Below are 27,723 nucleotides of genomic sequence, written 5' to 3'. Positions count from 1 at the left end.
ATGTTCTTGCCTCTTCTGGAGAAAAAAAAATAATTCACTACAGCCATTTCCATCCTTTTTGTAAAGTCTACCACCATCTGTCCCTCCAAGTTCCTTTCCTGGGTGCCGTACTTACCAATCACTTCTTCATCACCCCCGTTTCCTTCACCAACATGTCCATTACAATCTGCACCAATCATAAGTCTCTCTCGGTCAGGGATGCTCAGAACTACTTCATCTAGCTCCTTCCAGAATTTCCCTTTCACCTCGAGGTGACATCCTACCTGTGGGGCATAGCCGCTAAACACATTATACAAAACACCCTCAATTTCAAGTTTCAGCCTCATCACTTGATCGGATACTCTTTTCACCTCCAAAACATTCTTAGCTAACTTTTCCTTTGTAATAATAACTCAATTCCTCTTCCCATCTACACCGTGGTAAAGTCAATGGTGGAGCGACACATGTAGACAGACAGACATAACAAAACCCACGATCATGTAATTCTTTGTCCTCTCCAGAGGACGGCTAATATGCCAGTGGCTCCCCGAGTTGTGATTGTCTTTTCAGTCTCCCTGTACATGTAGTATACTCCCCTCAGGTGGCCAAGGCGTTCAAACTATTAGCCGCAGAATCGCAAAGAAGTAATCATGATACACAAACCGTTTAATTTGTGACAGTCTACTTTATATTATTATTATGCTTTTATAATATTATAGAGTGCTATTGTCCTAAAAAAAAAAAAAAAAAAAAAACATTACAAATTTATTTGGGGGGGGGGGGGCTGGAACTGATTGAAAGTATTTCTATTCATTTAAACGGTGAAAGATATTTTGTGATATGAGTGTTTTGCATTATTAACGTGGTCACAGAACAAAACACTTATCTCAAGCCACCACTGCATGAAATCTACCGTCATCTGTCTCTTTCTTCACATTCCCGCACACATACACAGTGTCACAATATCAGTCATCAAAGTCACAACTCCCAAGTAGACTTCTTTTGTCAAAAGCCTTTTTATTTTATTGATTACAATAACTCATGGCAACATATCAGTATCACCAAGCCACTGTACAAATACAAAAAACAAAACAAAAAAAGATCTGGTGTGAAAAAGACTATAAAAATTATCCCATAAGTGATTATTTCACATACTAGCACAGTAGGAGCATTATCATGGCACCAAGTCCCTGGTCATTACTGGCTTACAACATGAACCAATAAATAGGAGATTAAGCAACGTAGAGTTAAAAAGACAGTGCATTATTTGTGATAGTGCGGTGGCCGTGGGGGTTTGTGGGTAATGGCACTCCATGTTTTTGTCATGTTGAATAACTCGAAAGTTATACTTTATGTTGGCACTGAGGTTGAGACGTGTCCACATAGAAAACTACAGTATTGTTATTTAGGCTGTGGTACCTGCGCCCCAAACAAGCGGTTTTGACAGCTCCATAATCTAAATCTGTACTCTAACATTGAGAACATACAAAAGTGTGAAATTAAATCAAACTTAGCACCTTTTGTTGTTGAACAGCTGTGTACTCTGATGGTCGTCGGCTTGCTGAATAATCACTGGCAACAGAAATGAGCCCATTTACACTTAGTGCGCTGCTCAGAAGGTCAAATTTCATTCCAGACAAAGGTGAAGCGAAAGTAAAGCCGTAAAGGAAGTCAATTGGGAAACATTTTACGCGCCGAATATTGTTTTGGTGTTGTTGACGTGGCTATAAATGAGCTGGTTAGCTTAGCGAGCAAGCAGTGCTAGTAAACTAGTTGTTACTCATTAAAACCAAATGAAACAATTTATCTCCAAAGTCTAACAGACACAAAGTTCCACCACAGAGGGTAAATATGATCGCTATAAAGCATCAAATTGACCAGATTGTGAGGTCGCAAAGGGTCTGACTACAATATTTAGCAGCGCAGATGCCAATGATTAGCATGAAGCAGCTCTTCCTGTTCCATCTTGGTTACGTATTCAAAAGGTTACTCGTTTTGCTTTTAGTTTTATTATAAAAGAAATGGTAACAACTTCAGCGACTTTGGCGGTTTCACCGTAAGACATTCATTTGTTTACGTTAGAGGCGCTGGGGTGAAAGGTTGTTTTGTGCTAAGCTAGGCTAACTGGCTGCAAGCTAACAGCGGTACAGACGGTTTTCACAAAAAAACTTTTTAAAGCAATGATTCCTAACCAGTGAGCTGCGTGAAGTTTTTTTTTTTTTTTTTTTTTTTTTCAAACAAATTTATGTTTGTTAACTATCTGTCAGGGATGTATAGTGACAGGCAGAATAATTAACTACTCTTCCACTAAATGGCAGAAGGTGAAGTGAAGGTAACATTTTTGAGTTTTTCTAATGTAAAATATGTGCCTTGGCTCAATAAAAGCTGGGAAACACTGCTTTACACCGTTGCATGTTAGCATTCTGTAGCAAATACCACAGCTCAGGGTCCATGAATGACATGGGCACAAATGAGTCAGTCTAAAAGTTAGGCGTGCTCACACGTACACATATCACATCCTAGACACCTCAGAGATTCCCAAGATAACTATTTGGTTATCATTCTGTTCAAATAAACACATTAATGCAGCGATCCTCAAAGTGTGGCAGTAGTAAAGAGGCTCGCTCTACTGGAACACAAAATAATCACTGCGTGAGTAGAGCTCGGTTGTATTTAACTTCAGCTCAATATTTGCTTATAATCTTTGTTTTTTGCCAACATTTAGGTACAATTTATGTGCAATGCATTTTAACTGGATCAGTACAGTATTTTTTAATTTTCCTATATTTAAGCAGTGTTAATGTTGAAATTGCATAATGTTACAGTGACTTACAATATTAAATGCCTTTTAGGAACAAAACCCGTGCCTCAATTTTGATTAACAACTACGCTACTGTGTTTTAATGCTGGTCATGATGGTGGGACTAGCAAAGTATTTAAAAAATATATTTTTTTTAGGTGCTACTTGGTGTGTGCGCGCGCGCACAAACACACACACACACACACACACATTTGAGAACCACTGCATTATTAGGCAAAGAAACACAAAGGTCGCTATAAAGTCCTGGTATGTTCATGGAATGAACCATAACGAATTGTCACAAAGCATAAAATTGTACCAAAAAGTTTAAGAAGTCGAAGGATTCTGCACAGGCTCGTGTTTGCTGACTATAAGTGCGCGTTCGTGTTCACGAGGGTAACCGTGTGCTTCAAATGGGCCAGTGGAAAAGTACGAGCCTTTCTTAGTCAAGGCTTTGCTTTGTGGTGATGGAGGCGGATGCAAGGCAGAAAGCGTCCGATGTTTGGACACAGGCACCTGAGATGACACATGATAGGTCCAACAACTTAATGTCAAGCTTTTTTTTTTTTTTTTTAAAGCGCAGTGCTTCTCAACTGGTGGAGTGATTTAAAAACTAAATTATAATACAGCTATTGATGTCACATGTGCATCAAGTGTGTCCAATTCGACTGCGCTCTGGTGTTGGAAGCAAGAAATGACATTTTAAATGTCGATTTTTGTACATTAGCAATTTTTAAAAAGTGGACACAATCCCCAGTGTGGGTTAATGTGAGCAGTTTTGATATTTTTTAATTGTGGCCTTATTTTCTGCAATTTTGATATTTCGTTTTAGTTTGGTCCTTAGATCTTTAAGAATCTGCTCTGAAATGCGCTTTTAACATGCAGTTATTTAGATTAGTGTGCCATGAGAGATCATCAGGTTGGTTGTTGCACATTATCCAAATTCACTTTATTGGTTTAAAAATTATTCACTACAAATATTGTGTCTTTGTCTTTATATGTGGCTGCCTATGACGGATAGAACAATAAAATGCTCTTCCACTAGATGGCAGAAGGTACAATTAACCTGTGTATCCACTGGTTGTCATTCATACAACAGAAAAACAGCTTTGTGGTCAACTCAACAGGACCGAATTTCACTCTTGAGCATTTGTGAGGAAATTGAGACAAGATCATGATTATTTCAGTGTATATACAGCATAGGTGTCGAAGTCAAGTCCCGGGACCCAGATGCGGCCCGCCACCTCATTTTCTGTGGCCCATGAAAGCAATTCATGTGCATCGACTTCATGTTTCTTGCTAAAATGTGTTTCACAATTAATAATGCTGAGATTACAAACATTTTTTGTGACCAAATTTTTTTTTTTTTTTTTAAACAATAAATTAAGTTGAACAAATTGTTTCCTTTAACTTCATATTTCAAAACTAGTTATTAATTTTTAAAAAAATTATGTAATATGAGGTCATTACACTTATACTTAATTTGGTTTCACAATCATAATGGCCCTCTAAGAGGAACCATAACTACTGTGTGGCCCACGACAAAAAGGAGTTTGACACCCCTGAAACAGTACACCTTCGGTGACATTTTTTGTTTGGTGGTGTGCCGTGAGATACCTCATACAGGTATATGCCTTGGGGGAAATGGATGTATATATATATGCTGGGTTTGATAAGTATAAAAGCTGGGAGCAACTTAATGGCCATGTAAAAACTGGGGTTACAGGGGAGACCAGTTGAGAAGCTCTGCTTTAGGAGAGCCACAGTGGAAGCAAAAAAGGGGGAACATTGTGTGTAAATCAGGGGTGGGGAACCTCTTGCCTATTATACAGAGTCCTGAGGACCATACCAACATTTTGAAAACATTTTTTTATGCCATTACGGTTATTTTTTAGCATTTGTGGGTGGGTTCAGTTTTTTTTTAATTATAGTTCCTCCGTTTTATCTTTAGATAGGTTCCCCACCCCTGTTGGAAGTGAAGTCACACGTGCTCAGTTGTTGAACTGCAGTTTGTGAGTGCATTCCTCGCGTTTCTCTTCTACATGTTGTCCACTTGTAGTATTAACAGTTCAAAGTTTTTTTTTGGTGAAGAAACTAAACAAAGCACTGAAAGTGTTCAAAGATTTTTTTTTTTGTGGCACATGACTTCAGGTCCACGCTGTTCACAACCAGGACTTGTTGTTACTTCATTTGTTTTCTTTGTAAAAGTAAAAAAGATGACTGCTAACTAGTCGCTGTAGTTCTTGGTGATGATGGTCCACACCACTCTGTGTGCTCCAGAGGCTCCACAGTCAAAGACACACACACACACACACACACACACACACACACACAGAGAGAGAGAGAGAGAGAGCCTTGTACTAGGATAACTTGTCTAGATTGCTGATTTGTAAAAACTTGAGTTGAAAAATCACCATCTCCTGTAGGAAACCCGAGCCCCAAATGGCCCATGGTTCCATTTTGATTGACTTGGGATTGTTAGAGAATGCTCCAAGCAGCACGATTTCTTTTTTGGTTGGGTTTTGGTCCAGTGAATTCTCTCAAAGCTATGATACGTTATAAATTATTGTGTAGTTTATTTTAATCAGTGGGACCAAATATTTAAAATGTTTTCTCTAAAAAAGGTACACATTTCTCGATAACCCATGATGATACATTTTCAAACATTGGTATTACCACTTTATATTCTATCGTAATTATCGAAAATAGCGCAAAAGTGTTTTAGGTGAATGTATGTGCCATTTATTGTTAACACTTATTTGCGCAACCGTGATTATTTTGGTCACTGAGACGCGCTGCCCTCATTTGTTTTGTTTGTAAATTTATTGTTTTGTTTATAATCTTTTTAGGTTCAATTTTGATTTATTTAGATTTTTTTAATTTTTTATTTTTTTAAGTGCTCTGCAAATAAAGTTGAGACTATTGGATGATGATATTTTTATACTACTGCAGCTCTAGTTTGATACAGAAGTGTCAAATATTAATATTATAGCTTCCCCGAAGTACTCTTGACACTTAATGTGATCTCAGTATTTGCCACCATCACCCAAGGTTACAAAAGGGTACAAAATCCATCAATTTCCGACTGGTTTGTTCACGATTCCCACCCCTAGTATGCTGTATGTCCATGTCATGAAAGTACATGTCTAAATTGGGTCTTGACAACGTTTGGGAAAGGCTGTCCTTGAGTCTGGATGCTTAACTTATGACCCACCTCATTGCTCCATTGACTAGATCGCAGACTCCCTCTAAACATGCGTGGCGAGCTCCTTCCCGTGCTGACGAATGCCAGGTCCTCTTCCTCTAAACATCATTGGACGTTTCCAGGGACACTCGTCATGTCCACAGACGCATATCATCACGTTCTCTGTGGAGCACTTCTGTCCCGCAGCACAGCCCGAGAGTTTTTTGCCACTTGGCCGTATCATGATGGGAGTAAGCAGAAAAAAAACAAACCCCGAAAATGATTTAGGAAAAAAAAAAAAAAAAAAAAAAAAAAAACTGAAATTAAAAATATCAACATTATATATGCATATATTATGCATACGTATATAAACACACACATAATGCTATACATATATACTGTCTTTTATATATAAATTTACAAATGACACGCATAATTATCGAATAAGATGTTTTGGGTTTTTTTTGTAATTTATCCCTCAACTGTTTTTGATGGGACTGCTTGAACGTATTCATTCAGGTTGTTGTGTTGGGGAATCAAAAAGTAAAAAGATTGTTTAGAGGGCTGACACTGTACACTCCTTAAACACCAGCCCTGCATGAGTCATGTTACGTTGAGTGGGGGGTAAAGGTGTGGGGTTTGGGTGGGGAGAAGTGTGTGCGTGTGTTTATGTTGGGAGGGGGGGTTGGCAGGCGCTGATGGAGGACAGCCCAGAGGAGTTTAGTTCCAGATCCGCAGGAAACTGTCCCAGGAGCCGGTGCCCACGGCCATGCCATCCTCAGTCACACCCAAGCAGCTCACCCTATTGTCGTGGCCCGCGAGCATGCCTGCATGACAGCAAGACAAACAACAGCCCGCACATTACTCGCCAGTTGGTTGCCGCATGTTTAGTTCTACTTACTCTGAGGGTTCTTGCTAATCCGGTATACGCAAAACCTACTTCTGAATTCGGCAAAAGGGGTTTAAAAAAAAAAGTTTTCTGTACTCTGAGGAACGGTGAAGGGGGCCGCATGAAACAGTACCTGTGAGAACTTTAAATGTCTACAATGCCTATTTTTTACCACAAGCTGTCACAATACAGCCACCAAAGAGGACAGCCTATGTTTAGGCTTCATTCGTGTTCACATCATATTAAATTTGTGAAAATAAATGATATAGCATGTATTTAACTTTTGTATGAAGACACCAGTGATTTAAAAAAAAATAAAAAAAGAATTTTAGAAAATTAGGCTTCAAACAATCATGTGATCAAACCTAGTTATGCTCGTTTGCGTACCATACAGGAAGTCCGCTATCTGATTTTTTTATTGGTCACGTGACGTTCCGCATATTAAGGAAGTACAGTGCCGTGAAAAAGTATTGGCCCCTTTCGCAAATTGTTATATTTTTGCAAAGTTTCCCCACTAATTCCCCACTAATGACCTTGAATTCTCTCGCAGCTGCTCGATTCCCATGTTCCTCCGCGTAATTGATAGCTTGCAGTTTAAACTGTGCTTCGCAAGCGTGTCTCTTCATAGGTACCATTTTCGGAGGTGCTTAGCCAAACCGATGTTTTGCACAATGCACATACCGGCGCTATATAACTACTGGGGGCGTGCCTTTAGCGTCCTCCTTCACGCGCACCCTTCCCCCTTTAATGGTCCTCAGCTATGTCCGCTTTTCCGCTATATAAGCAGCGTGTCGGCAGGAAATGCTGCCAGTCAGTCAAGCGGAGCGCTCATCACACAACAACATTTATAGATTTTGGAACTCGGTGCACACATAAGGCACGGCGCATTATAAGGCGGCCCGTTCATTTTGGAGAAAATTTAAGACTTTTAAGTGCGCCTTATCGTCGTGAAAATACGGTATACCCGGAACCATGTTTACGCCGCCGGAGCCCATGTTTCACATGGACATTTATTGCAGATGGACACAGTGTTGGGCCAATAATAAACTTTGCCAAAAACAATGACAGCATCTAAGTGATTTGTAAGACACTGTTAGATGTGTCATGTACATATAACATGGATATACTGTGTAAGTATGAGTGAGCTGAATGGTAGTTCGCATTTATTTTAAACCTAAAATTATAATCGCTAGCGTGCTAATGCTAATCTTGATTGCTAACCGTTTATCATTTAGTATTTTACGGTCTCAAACTCTGTACACCAAATTTAAACCATACACTCAGTACCAACACATGCAGTTTAGGAATTTAATTCCATCCATCCATTCATTTTCAGTACTGCTTATTCTCACTAGGGTTGCGGGCGTGCTGGAGCCTCTCAAAGCTGACTCTGGGCAAGAGGCGGGGTACACCCTGGACTGGTCGCCTGCCTATCGCAGGGTACATGTAAACAAACAACCACTCGCTCTCACATTCACACCTATGAACCATCCCTCATAAATGAGAATATAGCATTAAAAACAATATTTTTTTCGTAATAATAAGGGGGGATTATTATTCGATCAATACTCAATAAGAGTATTGATTCTAAAAAGATTCGACAGTGACAGCCCTAAGTGACTTAATAATCGCTAGTATACAGGTAGTTGGACCTCTGTTGTACATGGCCACCAATAGATATGATTGTGTAGATAAGCCAGCGCAATGAAGCAGCCCGGCTACCAGAAATGCCTATGTAGACATGCTGGGGAGGTCATCGTTCCCATAGAAGGCAATGCATGGACACTGAAATTAAGTCATAAATTGCTTATTCATCAATCGATTTTCATGAGGGTTACGGTTTTGTCAACGCCAAAGCGTATGCTACCAATACACAACATTTTTAAATAAGCAATAAATAATATATTTCAATATATTTTCTAATTTGACTCCCAGTTCCCTTGTCGTGATTGTACGCCGTTTTATGCAACCATATGCTGCACAATGTACTGGCATCGTTGGTCTTTTGGTTTTCTTGCCGTACACACACAGTGAATGCACTGACAACTTTGACCTCCCTGGCATAGTGTCGCAGTCGGGCATAGAGCTCAAAATGGACGTGTCGTAGTGACCAATTCATATCTACGTGCCCAACCATTTAGTGTGAAATTTAACAACCAAGTGAATCTTTTTCCATCTGCTATACATTATCTACTTTCAAGTTGAAATTGTTTACCAAGTCTAGGACACAAGTAAGGTAAAAATTATTACGTGTTAAAAAAAAATAAAAAAAAAAAGCCACAATAATGACATTCATTTTATGGTCATTTGCTGCCATCTTGTGACTGCATTGTGATACTACTCAGAGGATGACTGATAATTTCTCCCAAACATCTCCAATAATATCAGGAAGTACATTGTATAGTATCCAAAATTTATACGATAAATATCAAGTCACTGTAAATACCATATGTCATATTGAAGAAATGTTTCCATTCTAGGGATCCGCTCCATGAAAAAGCCTAACGTACCTGCCCGTTCGCCTTTCAGAGTGTCCCAGACGTTGCAGTTGAAGTCGTCGTAGCCGGCCAGCAGCAGACGGCCGCTCTTGGAGAAAGCCACGGATGTGATGCCGCAAATGATGTTGTCGTGGCTGTACATCATCAGCTCCTGGTCAGCTCGCAGGTCAAACAGCCTGCAGGTGGCGTCGTCTGAGCCTGTGCCAAAGGCATTTCCATTGGGGAAAAACTGTAGGAAGGGGGAAAACGGTGAAATCTAAGGATTAAGATTTTTGTTAAATCATTAACCAATAAGATTCTGTGTAAAAAATAAATAAGTGAATAAACTTTAATGCAGCAAGAGATATCCTGATCATATTTGGGGAATCCTGAACGAGGCGGCTTAATCTGCATGTTCAGCAACAATTTCGTTTGCAGGCGGCACCCAGTGAGGATATGCAATAACTAACCAAGAGAACAAGATAGAGGACAGAAAAGGGCAGGACAGCATGTGGGGAAATGAGCAAGGCAGTGCTACTGACGAGTGGTGCTTTTTTTAGTGTCTGAACACCTGTAAGAACTTGAGTTGTTATGTTTGTATAACCTGTGTTGTTGTTAGTTTTATATATATATATATATATATATACACACACATACACACACACACACACACACACAATTTCTTTACATTTAAAAAAAAAAAAAGTCTTGGCTTTTGTTTAATAGTGTTACAAGGCTGTCACCACAAAGTACACAGCATAGTGTGTTCAGAATTACAGCTGAGTTAAATTGAGTTTGAAATATAACTTTAAAACAATTCAATTCAATAAATCTCAGTTATTGTTCATTTAACTTATGAGAAGTGAATACTTTTTTTTTTCTTTTACATTTAATGCTATGATTTGTGAAAAAACATTTTATTACCACTCCAATATGTTCTGACTGGAGCAAGATTGTATGACTTGATTTGCAATGACTTGACTTGCTTGAAACTTAGTGGAGACTCGACTTGCTTGAGACTTGAAGGTTAGGACTTGAGACTTGTACATATGTGACTTATTCCCACCTCTGATAGACATGCTAACAAAACTAGCATCAATGTTGCAATTCTAAATATTCAAACAAGCAACATGTAGAAAGATCATATACAGTACATTCAAGAATATATTCTTTATCCTGTGCAAAAAAAAAAAAAAAAAAGCAAACAAAAAACCTTGATTATTCCAGTTTATTTGTTTCATTATCAAATCTGTGTCGTATGTCTATACGAATAAAGCCAAGGTGCTCACACCAGAAAGAGGAGCACAATGTCAACATGATGCACAAACTCCTTTATTCTTTACATTCTATTTAATGATATTATAACAATATGTTTTCATAAAGTGCAATACTGTCGAGTGCTACTTTTTATTATTATTATTATTATAAAATACATGTTACAAAATTTTCTGTAGATGTTTTTCAGGGTACTGGAACAAATTAATGGCATTTTCATTCGTTTCAATGGAGAAAGATGATTTGAGATACAAGCGTGTTCACGGAACAAATTAAACTGGTAAAACAAGGCACCACTGTAAAATGATTGACAAGATTTTTAAATTAAAATATTAAAACGTAAGGTCATGAAATCCCTGTTGATTTTAAAACACTTATTGTAGGCTTCAAAAAGTGGTCACCTTTGTATAGCAAGTCTAGAACTATAAAACACTCAGATCTATGAAGAGTTTATCACTCTTAAACCGAAATAATCTAAGGCAATCAAAAGAAGGAACATATGAACCATTTTAGTTACCATTTTCTTACACCGACGTGTGTATGTGTGTGTCTATGTGTGAGACTCACAGTGACAGCGTTGATGTCGGACACATGGCCAGTGAAAGACTGCCTGCACATGCCATCACGGATGTCCCACAGCTTTGAGGTGGCATCACAGGCTCCAGAAACAAAGGTCTTGTAGTCCGGACTGAGCGACAAGCTCATCACATCCCCAGTGTGGCCAGTGAAGGTTGTGGCCTGCTGGCCCGTCTCTATGTCCCATAATGCGCTGGAAGAAAAAGTATTTAAGAGGACTACTCTTGTCAAGTGTAAAACAGTGCACTGTATATTCATTTACTCAGTGATTTAACCAATCTCCACAAGAGGTATGGGATGCGTGTATCTTTATAGCAGATCCCAGTTTTATTTTAATCTGTAAAACTGAATTTCATCTTTGATACTGCTCACTATTCGTTTTTTTGAGACAGCTGTCGACCCTGTGGGGGAGGGGGGGGGGGTGAACATTTGGTGAATTGTTAAGCAATAAAAAATTAATACATATTACATATATGCTGTGTATAAATACAGTGGGGGAAAAGTATTTAGTCCGCCACCGACACATGTTCTCCCACTTAAAAAGTATGTCATTTTCATCATAGGTATACAGCAGGTCCGTGGTTGAAGTTGGACATTCATTCTTACATTGACAACCCCTAACCCAAATTTGTATACAAATCGCAATGCGCCTTAGGCGGTCACTAACCTACACTAACGCAGTAGTAGTCAAATACAGTAAATATTTGTAAAAAAATATAAAACAAAACAAAATGAAAAACAGTAAGTACAGCTATAACTGAGTACGCTTTCTTGTGCAGGGTAACAACATTTTTACGTAGCTGTGCAAACTAGTTTTCATTGTGTGCTCTCTCTAACCACAAAATGGTGTCTGTAGGTACCGTCTTAGACCGAGCACCTCCTGTATGTACCATACATTGGCTATATTAGTATTGGTACATTATGTACCATACTATACCATAGTTATTACCAACACTACATATGCACGGGAAAGGAGAGGAATGACAATTAGCCAAAGTAAGACTTCTGTATATGTGCATGAATGAGAGCGGTGGAGGGGAGTGAGGCTACAGGGAGAAGCGATAGCGAGGGTGGAGGAGTTTAACATGCTTGGGGTCAACAGTCCAGAGCATTAGGAGCGTGAGAAGGAAGTGAAGAAACAGGTCCAAGCAGGTTTGAACGTGTGGAGGAAGGTGTCAGGTGTGTTGTGTGACAGAAGAGTCTCTACTAGCTTGAAGTTTATACGGTAGGACAGAGGTGAGGTCAGCCATGATGTACGGATTAGAGACAGTGGCACTGAAGAGACAACAGGAAGCAAAGCTTGAGGTGGCACAAATGAAGATATTGAGGTTCTCTCTAGGAGTGACGAGGTTGGATATGATTAGAAATTAGCTCAGAGGGACAGCCAAGATTAGATGTTTTAGAGAGAGCAGAGGAGAGAGAGTGAATATAGTGGTAGAAGGATGAGGAGGATGGAGCTGCCGGGCAAGAGAGCTATAGAGGAAGACCAAAGAGAAGGTTGATAGGTGTAGTAAGGGAAGACATGAGGGCAGTTGGAGGATGGAGGAGAGGCTTACATGGAAAAGGATGACACGCTGTGGCGAGCCCTAACAGGACAAGCCAAAAGGAAAAGAAGACATGCAACATTTTGTCTACAATTTGATTCTTGAAGGTCCCATATTTTACCAAACCAACTTAGTATTTGGGATGTTATATTGGCTCTATGGTGCCTCAGTCAGTAAACGTAAAATATGAATTAAACTCATCCACACTTTCCTGAGTTCCAGATGTTTTTTTAGCTTATCTCCATCAGTATCGAAGATCTCCACCTATCTCTCCATTCCAGTCAGCATTGTCAACCTAACAAATGTGTGCTCTCACAAGTGGGCCTTCTGCAAGGAGGCAAGCAATCAGAGGATATGGACAAAGCGGATACAATACTGGGTCAAACAGACGTAGCTGTCAGAGGGGACTTTCCTGGATAATCGTATGACTAAACCAAGGTGTTGTTTTTATTTTTATTTTTTTAAATGAAATTTACACTTTTATACTAAGTCCGTGTTAGAGTCACTCTATGGATGTCTAAATAGCCACAATATAGGACCTTTAAGGATGTTTCGCATTTTCCCCTTGTATTTTTTTGCTCTTGTAGCTGGTACCTAATATATGGATATAAACAACATGACACCTTAATTTCTCTCATGAGGTTAATAAGATATCCATCTATCCTTTCATCATTTATATCTATCTATCTATCTATAGCTGATGGAAAGCAACAGACATGGCTTCTCCATCTCCACATGATGTTATGCAGTTATCAAACACTTTGTAATGTGAAATGGAATGGCAGTCTTTCACCGCATACTTGGCCGTTTTCTGAGACCTACCATCAAGAGTAGATTTGTAAATTGAACTCGCAGAAGGATATATGCACACTCACCAAGTGGTGTCTCCAGAGCTGGTCAGTATCTGGTTGTCATCCAAGAAGCGACAACAGGACAAATAACCTGAAAGAAGAGACATTATTCATGCATCACTTACAGGTAATGTTTTACATGACTCAAGATGACATTGCTGTGTCTACACAGATGTGATCTCATCCAGCACATTGTGTTTACACTTCTGTTGTCTAACATTTATCTCATCAGACAATATATCGGCAATTCAGGAAGTCTTTTTCCCTGACCTCAAATCAGAACATGATTATTATTATTTTTTTTAAACCCTCGATGGTATCAGGTGGACTGATTTCTGACACTCTCTGACAATAGTGCAAGACATTTGTTGTGCTCACCTGTATGTCCCGGCAGCTCCCGGGTGACACGCACACTGCCCTCACGGGTCTTCAGGCTGTATATGGAACAGATGTTGTCCAGGCCGCCACAGGCCACATAGTTCCCAGAGGGGGCATAGGCGCACGTCATCACCCAGGAAGAGCGGAGAGGGATGGCATGCATCTGTGGATACCAATTGCCTTTTTATTATTAACACTGTCCAGAAATTAATTAAGGGTTGAACTGTAAAAAGTAGTTTAAGACTGATCGACAGTATATTAGAAGTTTGCTGCCGCAGGTGAGTTTTCTGACCTTATTTGTGGTGTAACTGTCCCAGATGATTAGCTTTCCATCTTGCGAGGCACTGACAAGAAGCCTGGAAAACAATAACAAAAAAATAAGATGATGCATGGTGTGCATGCATTTTACAAACCACCATGATCTACGATGCATGCATGTGGTGCTTTCAAAGCAATGACAGGCAGCCACCGTGCGCACTCTGTGTACTCAACTCAACTTTATTGATTTATTGCTTTCACAACAGCCGCAGCTGTATCAAAGTGTACCAAAACAAAAATGTAGACAAAATTTAAGTTGTACAGACAGAAGGCATCTATCTTGTGCTCCCTTTCTTGATCAGAATTGTAATGTCCTGCTTCATGTAATATTATTCAGCATGGAAATATCTATTGTCAGATGGGCATGAACCTTGAGGGGCGAGGAAAAAACAAAAACTGAAAATATGAGAAATCTACTGGAGAGGAGGAAGAAAATGAGGAGAGTGAAGAGAGAACTGAAGGAGACACAGGGATCCCTAAGGAGTGCAAATGCAGAAACACCCTGACTGCATGTTTCCTGCTCTCTCAGGACAGGAAGTGGCTTGCTGGGGCTGTGCTATAATCAAGCGGGGAGGCACCGAGCACAAATGGTCAGTGGCTATGTACAAAATAAAGTCCCTGCTGGATCACACAGAGGGTGCACACATGCTGGATAAATTGTTATCTCAACCATTCAAATGATGTTAAAAATAATCTGTAAATTTGCCTGGGCTATAAAAAAAAAAAAAAAAAAAAAAGTTAAGGTTGTGGAATCCCCCTAGAATTCACATCATACAAATAGAAAGCCACTGCAGGGACTGCATGCATGTAATGTAAAAATAATAATTCTTGGTACAACAGTTAAAAACGCAGTTTGTATGTTTTTTATGATGCGGAAATGTGTGCAGCCACAGTCTGACTACCGGTGTAGACTGACTATTTCTGAATCATTCAAGTATTCGAAAAGCTCTCAAACTGCATCTTTAAGGCGATTTCAAACAAGCTGTGTTCAATGCCGCTGTCGGTGCATTACAAACATCATCCGTGTGATAGTTATGAAATGTAATTCTGTCCTAACACATCTTAAGTAGAAGTGGAGGTGCCAGTGTCATTCACTCATGGTGGTATTAGTCATATTAGTAGAAGTGGTAGTAGTAGCAGAAGTAGATGTATATAGCCCCACACCTGGGACTGCCGTCACTGGCCCAGTGCATTGCATTGGGAGACAGATGGACAGAGAGCAAGATTTAAGTCACATACGTAGATAGACATAAGATACTGACACACATACATTATAAACACATATACTACAGTTATCACCCTATATTATCCTCATTATGCACTTAAGTTCAAATGTATTGTGTATGCGGGAAAAAGACAAGAGGTTTAATAGAACTACTATTGTTTTAGGGTCTGAGGAATAACTGCACTACCTGGAGTCACTCCCCCAATGCATTGCATAGATCTTGGCCAGGTGGCCCCTGAGAGTGCGTCTTGTCCGCATCTGTATCCGGCCCACTGAGTCCAGACCAGCTGTGATCTGCCAAAACACAGGAAGGAGTGTCAGTGGTTACAGACACTTAACACTGTAACCACTCACCACTGGATACTACCGTATTCTGCGTTTAAAACATCAACAATCTGTCAACAATGAGGTGAACAGCATATCAGCAAACACAGAATCAAGTCATACAGTCATGAATACACTTCTGCCATAGCTATAAAATGAATGAAATGACAATATAGTAACTGAGCGTGCCTTTTTGTGTCACATCCTGTCCTAGTCTTACACCGCTGCAGAAACAACAATAGTTCATTATTGTGCGCCACTTGAAATGTTGTATGTTGGACCGTTGTCAACTCCTGTATACACATTTGTGAGCCACCAAATTCAAACTTCATACAGGTTGTACATTTAGATACAAATGAAAGTATTCAGGAAAAATCTGCTTCATGCCCAATGTCCGGCAAGACTTTCGCAAACCTTACCAGTCTTAACCGTGGTTAATGCCACACGTGTTCTGCATCAACATGCATGATCGCCTGTTCTTATCCATGCATCCATCCATTTTCTGAACCACTTATCCTCACTAGGGTTGTGGGTGCACTGGCACCTAACTCAGGTGACTCTGGGAAAGAGACGGTGTGCACCCAGTACTGGTCGCCAGCCAATCGCAGGGCACATATAAACAAACAACCATTCGCAATCACATTCACACCTATGGGCAATTTAGAGTCTTCAATTGACCTACCATGCATGTTTTTGGAATATAGGAGTACCCAGAGAAAACCCACACAGACAAGGGGAGAACATGCAAACTCCAAACAGCCGAGGCTGGATTTGAACCCGGGACCTCAGAACTGTGAGGCAGATGTGCTAACCACTCACTCACCGTGCCGCAACCTTCTTATATTGTTTAAAATTTAAAAATACATGATTATTTGAATCTGTGTATTATTTGAATATCTTAGTAGTGATTGCAAAAAAACAAGGTATATTTATACATGGCATCTCATCTCAGTCTCATTGTACTATATAGTGAAAATAAAAAGGCATTCTATTATGAGACCAGTTTAATATAAAACTGAATTATATACTACATACATAAGTAGGGGGTTACTGCTCCAGCTTTCAATCAGTTTGGGGGTCCTTGGTCTGGAAATTGTGAAAGACCCCTGGTATAAATTTTATATTAAAAAATGATATCACTTATCGGCATCGTATCGGTTTGGAGAAGCAGCAAGTTAAAGGATCTGTATCGGTGGAAAAAACAGAGCTTCCCTACTTGTCACAAAACAATTCAAACAGACATCTATTCGAAGGTAAGTTGCTCAGATGAGTCATATTTGCTAACCTGTCACTCTTTGAACTCTAACGATGCCACTCTGCGAGGTGTTTGGACACACTGTAATGGAGGTCTTCCCACCTCCGGTCCGAGTGGCTTTATAGCAGGCTTTACAGACAGGTATTGTAGTATCCCTCAGCTTGCCCTGACTGTCAGCCGTGTAAGCAAAATGTGTCCATCTCACTCTGTGTCTCTTTTTTTCCCTTCACAAACTGCGGGCAACCATGAAAGCTTGTGGCCATTTCTTTCTCAACCCGAAGACACACTCTGGGTAGTGATGCTTTCTGGGGGGGCGCCGACAACGACAGATAGCACTGTGGCCGCAGACGCACAGACTGCTGTCTGAAGCTGGCTCTGTCACTGTCACTATAAAATACAAGTATTAAAAACTAGTGGTATCGTGTAATCACTAAAGGAAAGATATCACGATACTTTTCCAGTACCAATAAACCCTGAAACCCAATCTCACTGTATTTGTTAATACCACAACTTGTGTGCAATTCACATCAACACATCAATTATACTGCTTAAATTTCCATGGTTAAGGGCCACGCAGAGATATTTTTCTATATACTGCCTCTTACCTGTGACAAAGTAGAGTCACTGCAGGCTTTTCTGGCATCCTGCATTGAACAAACAAACGACATTTTCACCAACAACACGTGTACAGGTAAATCACAAAAAACAAGAGAAACAAACACTTGTGACATGCGCCACTGTCTCATCTGTAAGAGTTTGAGTCAGAGTTTACAGTGAGCAGACAGTCGTTCGCATGTGATGATCACGCTCAATTACACAGAATGTTGCCGTACCCGGATCTGATTGCGTAGCTGATCTGCCTCCTGCCGCAACTGTTCCAGCTCACTCATTGTTCAGGTCACACTCCACACCAAACGCTGACTGAGCGAGGAAAATCCACGTGACTGAATACACAAGCTCTTGTATACACACCCACAGACAGACAGGTACTCCTCACTCTCTTGCTAGCTGACACCTGCAAGAAAAAGTGAGACAAAAAATTACATTTAGCAGAAGGGAGATTACTAATACATCCAACAAATAAATGTACTGTATCCTGTTCAGGAAGCAGCAAAGGGTAGAGAGCAGGGCAGAGGCCTTCAGGGGGTCTGGCTCTTCAAACACCTCCAGCATGGTTCAAAAAGGCCATCTGAGACACCCACTGACCTTTAACTCACTCTATAAGGATTTTGCATTGTTACATTGTATCATAACGTATGAGTTTGAATCTTGCAACACTGTAGCCCCTTTCACACCGTTCAAAAAGGCATGCATTTTTTTCTGCCGGTTTTCTTTGTCACTGTTCTGTACAAACAGCACTAACATGGAATGGCGGGAGCAAGCTGACCTGGCAGTTTTGCAGAGGTAGTCTTGCAGCTGAAAGACAGGAGGGGCAATTCTTGTGTTAAAAGGAATTCCTCAATGCTGGGACAGGGGTGACAAAATGGGTGTTTGGAAGAAATATCCACATCAGACTAGTATTTTATACATCACACCAGACGCCAGCCTATACATTGTCACTCATTTAATTATCTGATTGAGGCATGCCATGTCACTGTGTGAAAGCACAAACAGTTGTAGAAATAACCTGCATCACTCGGTTCAAAAAGGCAACAATGTACAACTTTGCAGGATCTCTGAGTAAAAGAGGCTAGTATCACAACACAGTACATTTAGGAACAGACAGTAGGGCAAATCAACCAGGTGTAGACTTGCTCAGATAACCTGTTCATGACTAGTCCAAACATCCAGGGAATGGAAGAAATGCTTGGTGTGCTTCCACTATGTAAATTTTCCAGTAACACAGGTTGCCACTTCTCAACAGCCATTATATGACTGTGTAATTTATGGTGCTTAAAGTCAACACACCTCTGCTTGGTAAACAAACTATATAACTCTGTTTTTGTTCCATCATTCTAAACGGAAAACAATAATGCATGCATGATCATAACCAATCACATACCTTATCCAGTCACGGATTGGTTTAATGGTAGATGTGCTTGACTGAGGTGCAGGCAGCATGAGTTCAGTTCCCTGCCTGTGATGGTGTGACTGTGGGAATGAATGGTCATCTATCTCTATGGCTATGCTTACACGGCAAGGCACGATACCCAACTCCAACTTTTTTGTTGAAGCCATTCTTTTTATGTAGTCGTTCACATCCGTAACATCACATGCAGGCTGCAAAACTGGAAGTCACATTGCACATGCCCACAACTGTGAGGCTGCATGATTACGGCAGATTGACATGGAAAAAAACAAAAACAAAAAAATTCAAAAATCAGATACATGTCACATGGGGCAAAAAAATTGGACCTGGCCTGCTGTGTGAACATAAATGGCCTAAATGTGCCGGCTGGCTGCGACTGACTGGTGACCAGTTCAGGGTCTAGTCCGCCTTTCGCCTGAAGTAAGCTGGGATAGGCTCCAGCTTCCCGAGACTGAACAGGACAAGCGCCGCGGCATAGAAAATGGATGGATATTTTATCCCACATACAATGCACTAGGCACAAGTTCAAGTATAAGCCGAAGTCAAAATAAAACATTGTTTGACATGTGACACTACTTTGATGCACTATGTATTTCTTAAAAGTCCCACTGCTGGAAGTACAGGACTACACAAATACTTTTCCCACATTCGTATGGCAAATGTATTTGCATATTGTAAATGTACGGTGGAACCTTGGAGTTTCAATGCCCCAGTATGCTGTTAGACCAAAATTTGCCATCATGCCTCAAAGTTCAAACATTTTTAATTATGAACCTAGCTAGGTAACAATATTAAATATTACTTGAAAGATTGTCTGTACATCAAAAATGAAAGCTTTATGATTGAAACAGTTCGGACTCTAAAATTAATCAACTCAAAGCTCGACCAGTAACAGAACAAACTTCCAGCTACTGGTGTATATTCAGTATATTGTTATGTTATAGTGAACAGGGCGATTGATTCTGTTCTGGTATTTCATTGTGTAACTGCATGTAGTATATGTAACGAGATACCAACTCAAATTCCATCCACTTTCTATTCCACTTAACCGGGGAAATGAAGCATATACCAGTTGACTTTGGGCAAGAGACACATGACACTCTGGACTGGTCGCCAGTCAGTCACACAAATATAAAGACTAACAACCATTCACACTCGTATTCACACCATCACTGACTGGGAAATGAATCCACACCGCCTGCACGGAAGTCAGTCATGTGAACCACTATACTATCAGATTATTTAACTCTCATTGTTACAGTGAAACTGTTTTCTACAAACATCCATACAAGTGTAATGTAATGTAATGTTATTGTTAACCCAGGCGCAGTTTTGTGTGATATGTTGCAAAGTCAAAAGATTAAATGTAGCGAATCGAGATTAATATAATCAGAGAATGCTAATGATAATACATATATGCATACTGTATAGACACAAAAATACACAATACACAACAAAGTCAAAACTAAAAAGCCATGGTTGTAGACAATGTAACCGTCTGGGCATTCTTCAATTGTTCATGGTAATGTATAAAGTGATTTCTCGTGTATAATGCGCATTTTCTCCCCAAACAATTGTCAAAAGTCAATAGTGTGCATTGTACATAGGTATAAGGGATAATGGGTGGGGGAAAAACTCACGTTTTACATATGTATGCAGCCATCTAGAGGTTATGAAAAAGCTGTAAACTTTCATTCCAATATGCCACCGCCACCTTGAGATTGGTGTACACTTTCATTCCAATATGCCACTGCCCCCTAGAGGTTTTTAAAAACTTGTAGACTACACTTTCATTCCAATATGACACGGGTACGTATGACTGCATACATGTAGTAGTCCAGTTGAGCTCATAACTTTACATACCCTGGCAGAACTTGTGAAATAGTTTTTTCTAAATACGACTGACTGAACAACAACCATCATTAATTTCTTTATAGTTATGTTTTGTTTCATGATAATGCTTTTCTGAAACGCTTGACAGGTTAATTTGAATCCCATTAAAATAAAATATGTTTCGCCTGGCCCTTCATGTTTTTAAAGAATTTGACCCATCTTACAAATTATGCGTATGAGAACAAATGTGTGTTTTCTCATTTACGAAATAAAAGGCTGTAAATTTCAAAATAAGAGCAAGTAAATAACGTATTACATGTTCAAATAAAGTGCTTAACTTCTGAATACTTCATGTTTTGATCATATGGATTGAAGCAAAATCATGCATTGTAAAAATGCATTATATATAGGTAGAAGGGTTTTCAAGAATTTTGAGGTCAACTTTGGGGGTGCGTATTATACATGGGTGCACATTATACATGAGAAATTACTGTAGGTACCATAAATAGAGTTGAGCATCGAGAACCGATTGGAACCGGCACTAACGTTCCGGTTCTCCCGTAATCATTCAAATTAAAAAATTCCCACAGACCCTCAAGAAGAAGTGGGGATAACCAACGAAGAAGCGGCGAAAACGAACAAAGAACGCACGTGAAGAGGTACTTGTTCCCAACGGCGGCAAACAAAAGCGTGTCTTAACTTTATTAAAATTAATGACCAGCTTCAGTGCAACACTTAGAATACGGTTATATTGTGCAAAGAAGGCTTTGACGATGTGTAGCGTCTGACGAGCTCCCTCCCGAGTCCCGCTCCGAGCCCCAGCCAACACCGCGCGCAGCTTCAGTGAAGTCAACTCTCAGTCAATTGGGTGAGTGAAACAATAAAAAAACATCTATGCCAACATTGAGACACCTAACAAGGTAAACGGTTGGTTGCACTTTTGCACTGATGGTTTTTAATTTAATTTAATTTTCAAACCAAAGTAAGACCCGATGACAGAAAAAAAAAAGCTTAACATTGGGCTAAAACTTCACCGTAGCAACTTTACATCACAATGAATTGGGACAAAATTCACAAACATTGTCTCACAATATCACAAAGACTAACCTTGTGCCTCATCGTTGGGTAAGGACAGGAATCAACGTTGTATAGCATTTGGTTCCATGCATTTAAAAAAATAAAATGTCACCAGCGCCATGTGAAGTTTCTTTTTGTGCCAAAATGCCGAGTTCCAGTCCGTATCCTTCAAGATAAAAGGCTACAAGCTTAAAACGGGAGGTCAAGTTAAAACTTGCACATATAAACCATTTGATGTGATAAAACTGTCCCAAGTAACAATTTTAACAATGCTATATTTAATTTTTAGCTAAAACATGAATAACTATTCAGTCAATTGTATTTTTAACCATGTGTATTTCATGTATTTTATGAAATTGCATTGTCCCCTTTCAAATAAACTGATTAATAAAAATTAGTTCAACACACATTGCCTTTTAGTTCCTAGGTTTGATATTGATACTGGTTATAAAGAACCCAGAGTCAAATGTTCATTTTAGTCTATGCTGTGGGCTGCTAAGAAAATGGATGTTCATAATTTGGACACCCTTTATTTAAATCATGCAAACTATTTTGACCCAGCCCCTTAAAAGAATCACAATAGAGAATCGTTCTGAACCGGAATCGGGACCGTAATTGCTCAAATTCAAACAATGCCCGACCCTAACCATAATAGAAAATTAGATTCCAATAATGAAGGTAATAATTGGTTAATTAAAGACGAAATTGCCCGTAGGTGTGAATGTGAATGGTTGTTGGTCGATATGTGCCCTTCCTCTTGCCCAGTCAGCTGGGATAGGCTCCAGCACGGCCGCGACGGAAAAATGGATGGATGAATCATCATACTCCAGTGATAACCACATTTTGAAATTATCTCCAATGACCACAGCAGGTAGCTGCTACGCCAATATTACCATTATCTTTAATGACAGCACTGTCATACAATAATTCATAATTAATTATATTCTAATCCAAACCAGTGGCTATGACACACCTATATACATTAAGTAAACACTATTAGACCACAACATCTACATATTACCCAGGAAAACGGTTTCCAAAACTTAGGGTGATGAACCAAATGGGTTTGTGAATGAGTGTTTAAACGGGTTGCCGGTTGTCAGATTAAAATGCTGTAAAATAGTTTGATTGCCAAGCAGGACCACAATTTCTTGACAAATGGCTTTTGGATTAATGCTGCTATAAATGATGTTTTCTGAGTCAATGTTAGGGCAATGCTATAAATCTATGTCCCAAGAGGAAAGCACATTTCTAATTTGGGACTTCAGATAAAAACATTTGGGAAACCTTGCACTAGAACAGTGGCTCTCAACTGTTGTCGGTCTGAGGCCTGCATATCCCTTTTATTGCAAAGTCGCAAAACACGTTTATAGATGTTAAAAACAATGAACATTTATTGTTTAAAAAAAGCTTTTGGAAACATGTAATTTTATTTTTGAAAACAGTTTCAAATTAGTTTGATGTACTGCCAAAAGCAAACCACTAGCCATGATGTCAGCTAGCCAGACGCTGAGCTGTACTGTATTTGTTTACAAGTGGCTAGAGCGTGAGAAGGTAGTGTAAATAGCAAAGATCTGCCACAGATTGCAGCAAAGCACTACATAAAGCTCCTCACCACACTTCAGCATACCATAATTTATCGTGTATAATGCGCACCAATGTATAATACGCACCCGCAAAATTGACCTCAAAATTCTGGAAAACCCTTCAAACCATGTATAATGCATTTTTACAATGCATGATTTTGCTTCTATCCATATGATCAAAATGAAGTATCTGTATTTTGTTAGTTTTTCAAAGAATTATTCTTAAGTGTATTTTTATTTATTTGCTCTTATTTTGAAATTCACACCCCTACTTTTATTTAGTAAATGAGAAAACACAGTTGTGCTCATATGTTTAATTACAAAGGCAGAATTATTAAGATGTGTATAATTTTAAGAAAACATGAAGGACCAGGTGAAACAATTAATTTTATTTTAATGGGATTCAAATTAAACTGTCAAGCATTTCAGAAAAGCATTATCATTAAACAAAACATAACCATTAAGAAATTAATGATGGTTGTTGTTCAGTCATATTTATATATATAAAAAAAAAAAATTTCCACAAATTCTGCCTGGGTATGTAAACTTATGATCACAATTGTACATCTATGCAATCATATGTCCCCTGTGTCATATTGGAAGGAAATGAAACCTTTTCCATAACCTGTAGGTCCCATACTAGAATGAAAGTGTCCAAGTTTTTCATAACCTCTAGGGGGCAGTGGCATAGTGGAATGAAAGTGTAAAACTTTTTCATGACCTCCAGATGGCGGCATACATTTATAAAATGTGAAAGTCGTTTTTATTTTCTCCTATACCCATGTATAATGTGCACTATTGACTTTTGACAATATTTTTTGGGGGGGAAAATGCACATTATACACGAGAAATTACGGTAGTTCCTTGGCACCAATATGCCACAAGATGGTGCCAAAGCAATTAGTTTATAATAGACTGTGCTTTGGCCTGAGCACAAAAACAGTTGAGTTTTTCAGCAAATAACGGATAGGTTAAAAAAGAAATCTGCCATTAAGTGAATCCGCATGTTGTAAATTGCTAATGTACACTTTTACCTAATGTTCTATGTTGGAAATCAGTACGCCTCTGTATCGTACCAAGAAATACCCTGAGTGGTGGTCCCTTAACTTGCAAGTGACTCAACTCTTTTGAAAAGAAGCTTCAAACTGTTTATTACCACTATCAGTTGGAGCTTACGATCAAACTAAATAAAGCAAAGAGAATCAACTCTTCTTCGTGTCTGTCTCGCTCTGTCTTATAATGCCCCTGGTGGCCAAGGCACGCACATCTAAAGGAATTTAACAGTGGGACTGGAAGGGATTAATGGCATTTCCATTCATTTCAATGAGGAAAGATGATTTGCAATGAGTGTTTTGTGTTACGAGGGTGGTCGTGGAACAAATTAAACTCTTATCTCAAGGCACCACTGCATATGCATTTATTTGCTAGTTGTCCACAACCCACTTGTTGAGAATCACTGCACTACATAATAGAATAATTCAAAATGTACAAATTGAACCTTTAGTTTAATTTCCCCACTGAGCAACAACTCTCGTCCGAAAGCTCCTAATCCAGGCATTGATAAACAGCATGCAATTAAATGTTAGTACTGTACTGATGTATCACATAAAACGAGTCTTTCGAAGTTCCTGAATCAAGCAACACACACACACCGCAAGACATCTGACAGAAGAGTGCAAAGAATAATCAGAAGAGGTGTCCAAAAGCCAAGGACCATCTGTGGAGAGCTTCAAAAAGACCTGGAATTAGCAGGTACTGTTGTCAGAAGGAAAACAGTGAGTAATGTACTCAACCGCCATGGCCTGTATGTACGTTCACCACGCAAGACCCCATTGCTGAAAAAAAAGCATGTCAAAGCTCATTTAAAGTTTGCTGAACAACATTTGGTCAAGCCAGTTAAATACTGGGAGAATATAGTCTGGTCGGATGACAGCAAAATTTAACTATTGGATGCCGTAATGCACACCTCATTTGGAGGGGAAATGGCACTGCACATCATAAAAACACCATACCAACAGTGAAGCTTGGAGGTGGGAACCTGCTGGTGTGGTGCTGCTTTTCAGCAAATGGTACTGGTAAACTTAATGTTAATGAAGGAAGGATGAATGGGCAAATGTACAGAGACCTTCTTGACAAAGATCTGCTGCCATCTACGAGATTGATGAAAATGAAACAAGGCTGGACATTTCAGCAGGATAATGATCCAAAACATACTGCCAAGGAAACTCAATTGGTTTCAAAGAAAAACAAAACCGCTAGAATGGCCCAGCCAATCACCTGATTTGAATCCAATCAAAAATCTATGGATAGAACTCAAACTCAAGATCCATAAAAGAAGCCCACGGTACCTTCAAGATTTGATGACTGCTTGTGTGGAGGAATGGGGCCAAAATCACACCAGAGCAATGCGTGCAACTAGTTTCTCCATAAGGAGGTGTCTTGAACATGTCATTGCAAATAAAGTCTTTTGTACAAAGTATTAAATACCAGTTGGCGTGTTCAATACTTCTTCCCTGTGTCATTGCACAATATTACACACAATAAAATTTCTGAGTTTATTTGTTATACTTTCTTTCCAAACATCTGGTGAAATTTTCATGTCAATTGCACCTTTGGAAATATATTTAATGAGAAAAATCGTGACATGTTAAATACTTATTTCAGCATCTGTACACACACACACACATATATACATGCATATATAAATATGTACACACATGTATGAGTGTGTACACACGCACACGCCACGCTCGCAGCGGCGGCTCGGATTCATAAAGGCGGCCTCGACTAAGAAAAAGAGACGGTGTGTGTCACTGGGACAAAATGCATCAATATGGGTCTACTGGGCCGCCTGGATAGCAGTCGATTGCCAATTCGTAAAGACAAATGTTATACAGAGCAAGAAGGCAGTGGTAGCGTGGCCACATTTACCCGGTGGCAATATACCAGTACTTAAAAGCCCATTTGTTTTTCTTTGAAATGAAAGTAGCGTGACCAAAAAGCAGGAAACAAGCAAAAGGCACAAGCACGGCGTTGAGACGAGACAGCACGTCCTCACCTGAAAAAACAGCCTTTTTGTCCTCCTCCCTGAGCCGTGCGCGTCCTTATAGTCCGTGTCACGCCAGTCCGTTTTCACAAGATGACCATAGTCACAGCTGTGAGGCGGGGGAAATCGCAAAGAAGGTCGTGTTGAGTGAATTTGAGGGGTTTCCAGGCTTTGGGGCTGGCGCCACTGTGGCCAGATTTGTCAAAAATTTCTCCAAGCAAGCTAATCACCACACCCATGAAAGTGGAAACATGGCAACAGGCTACGCTGAAGGGGTGCCCTGGTTTGAATTGTGTGTCTGGATTTTTCAGAACAGAAATAACACATAATTAACCGCCATTTCCCCCAATTAAATATTTTAATTAGACTCTTAGCTCTAGTATTTTTCAATAAAGTCATTTTTATAACGCAGGATAATAATTAAAAATCAAAGCGTACCCTGTACGAAAATGGTACAGTCTGTTAGCTCCCCCAGTGAAAAGGGAAGCGACCAGGATACAGGAAGCAACTCTTAAATGTACAAAACTGGTTACAACATCGAGTCAAGTTTAAACACGGATTTGTTCAAATGCCGGCAGGCTGCTAAAATCACTGAATCAACCAGAGCTGAAGAAAGTGTGATAGCTTAGATTTGCCCTGTAATTACTTAAATTGCCCGATAACGCTTTCAAAATTAAAATAAATAAATCAATAAATAAATACCAGGCCTACTATGCCACAGTACAGTGTAGTGTATGATTTGTAGAGCTGGAAGGACCAAAACAAGTTACGAGCAAAAAATTTACTTACTACAATTTGTCAACCCAAAAATATTTAAATTCAAGATCTGTGGTCAAATACAAGGTTTGAACTGTTCTGGGAGACAGCTGTGCCAAGTCTCACAATGGCACACATCACGGCTGGACTGCATCTGGTTCATTGAAAAGGATACCTTTCCATTAAGTTAGGATGAATTTTTAATGGGGACAATGAAAGAGAGCAGTGGGGTAGGCTTTTCCATATCTCTGCATGAGGTATAATCAATCAAGGGAAGATGAAAGTTGCCCAGCGTTTGGTTTCCTTTCGAAGAGGCATGGG

At 39.5% G+C, this 27,723-nt stretch overlaps 1 protein-coding gene across 2 annotated transcripts; it reads right to left on the bottom strand.

Moving 5' to 3' along the window:
- Positions 1-971: 971 nt before the first annotated feature.
- On the bottom strand, positions 972-27,329 carry LOC133406829 (guanine nucleotide-binding protein subunit beta-4). Of its 2 annotated transcripts, XR_009769099.1 has the most exons (11): positions 26,659-27,329; positions 17,909-18,090; positions 17,681-17,719; positions 15,684-15,790; positions 14,246-14,309; positions 13,954-14,116; positions 13,600-13,666; positions 11,172-11,373; positions 9,363-9,579; positions 5,994-6,790; positions 972-5,062 (listed from the first exon to the last, which is right to left on the bottom strand). XR_009769099.1 is itself a non-coding variant. In XM_061684799.1 (10 exons), exons 2-10 carry the CDS (start codon positions 17,963-17,965, stop codon positions 6,684-6,686), a joined length of 1,023 nt encoding a protein of 340 aa, XP_061540783.1. In that variant the 5' UTR covers positions 17,966-18,090; positions 26,659-27,329; the 3' UTR covers positions 972-6,683. The 2 variants fall into 2 exon arrangements, 1 of the variants encoding a protein (XP_061540783.1); XM_061684799.1 differs by having other exon boundaries at positions 972-6,790.
- Positions 27,330-27,723: the final 394 nt, after the last annotated feature.

The sequence above is a fragment of the Phycodurus eques genome, chromosome 8 (genome assembly GCF_024500275.1).
Source record: "Phycodurus eques isolate BA_2022a chromosome 8, UOR_Pequ_1.1, whole genome shotgun sequence".
NCBI lineage: Eukaryota > Metazoa > Chordata > Actinopteri > Syngnathiformes > Syngnathidae > Phycodurus > Phycodurus eques.
Note: the sequence above shows the minus strand (reverse complement) of the source record. Positions and strands in the feature narration are given on the sequence as shown.

Bases quoted from the DNA above. Each gene is read 5' to 3' on its own strand.
- LOC133406829 (XM_061684799.1), bottom strand. From the start codon at position 17,965: ATGAGTGAGCTGGAACAGTTGCGGCAGGAGGCAGATCAGCTACGCAAT. The intron at 13,667-13,953 runs GTGAGCACAACA...CTCTTCTTTCAG, and splicing joins GGAGCTGCCGGGACATACAG to GTTATTTGTCCTGTTGTCGC. The intron at 6,791-9,362 runs GTACGTTAGGCT...GCTGTCATGCAG, and splicing joins TCTGAAAGGCGAACGGGCAG to GCATGCTCGCGGGCCACGAC.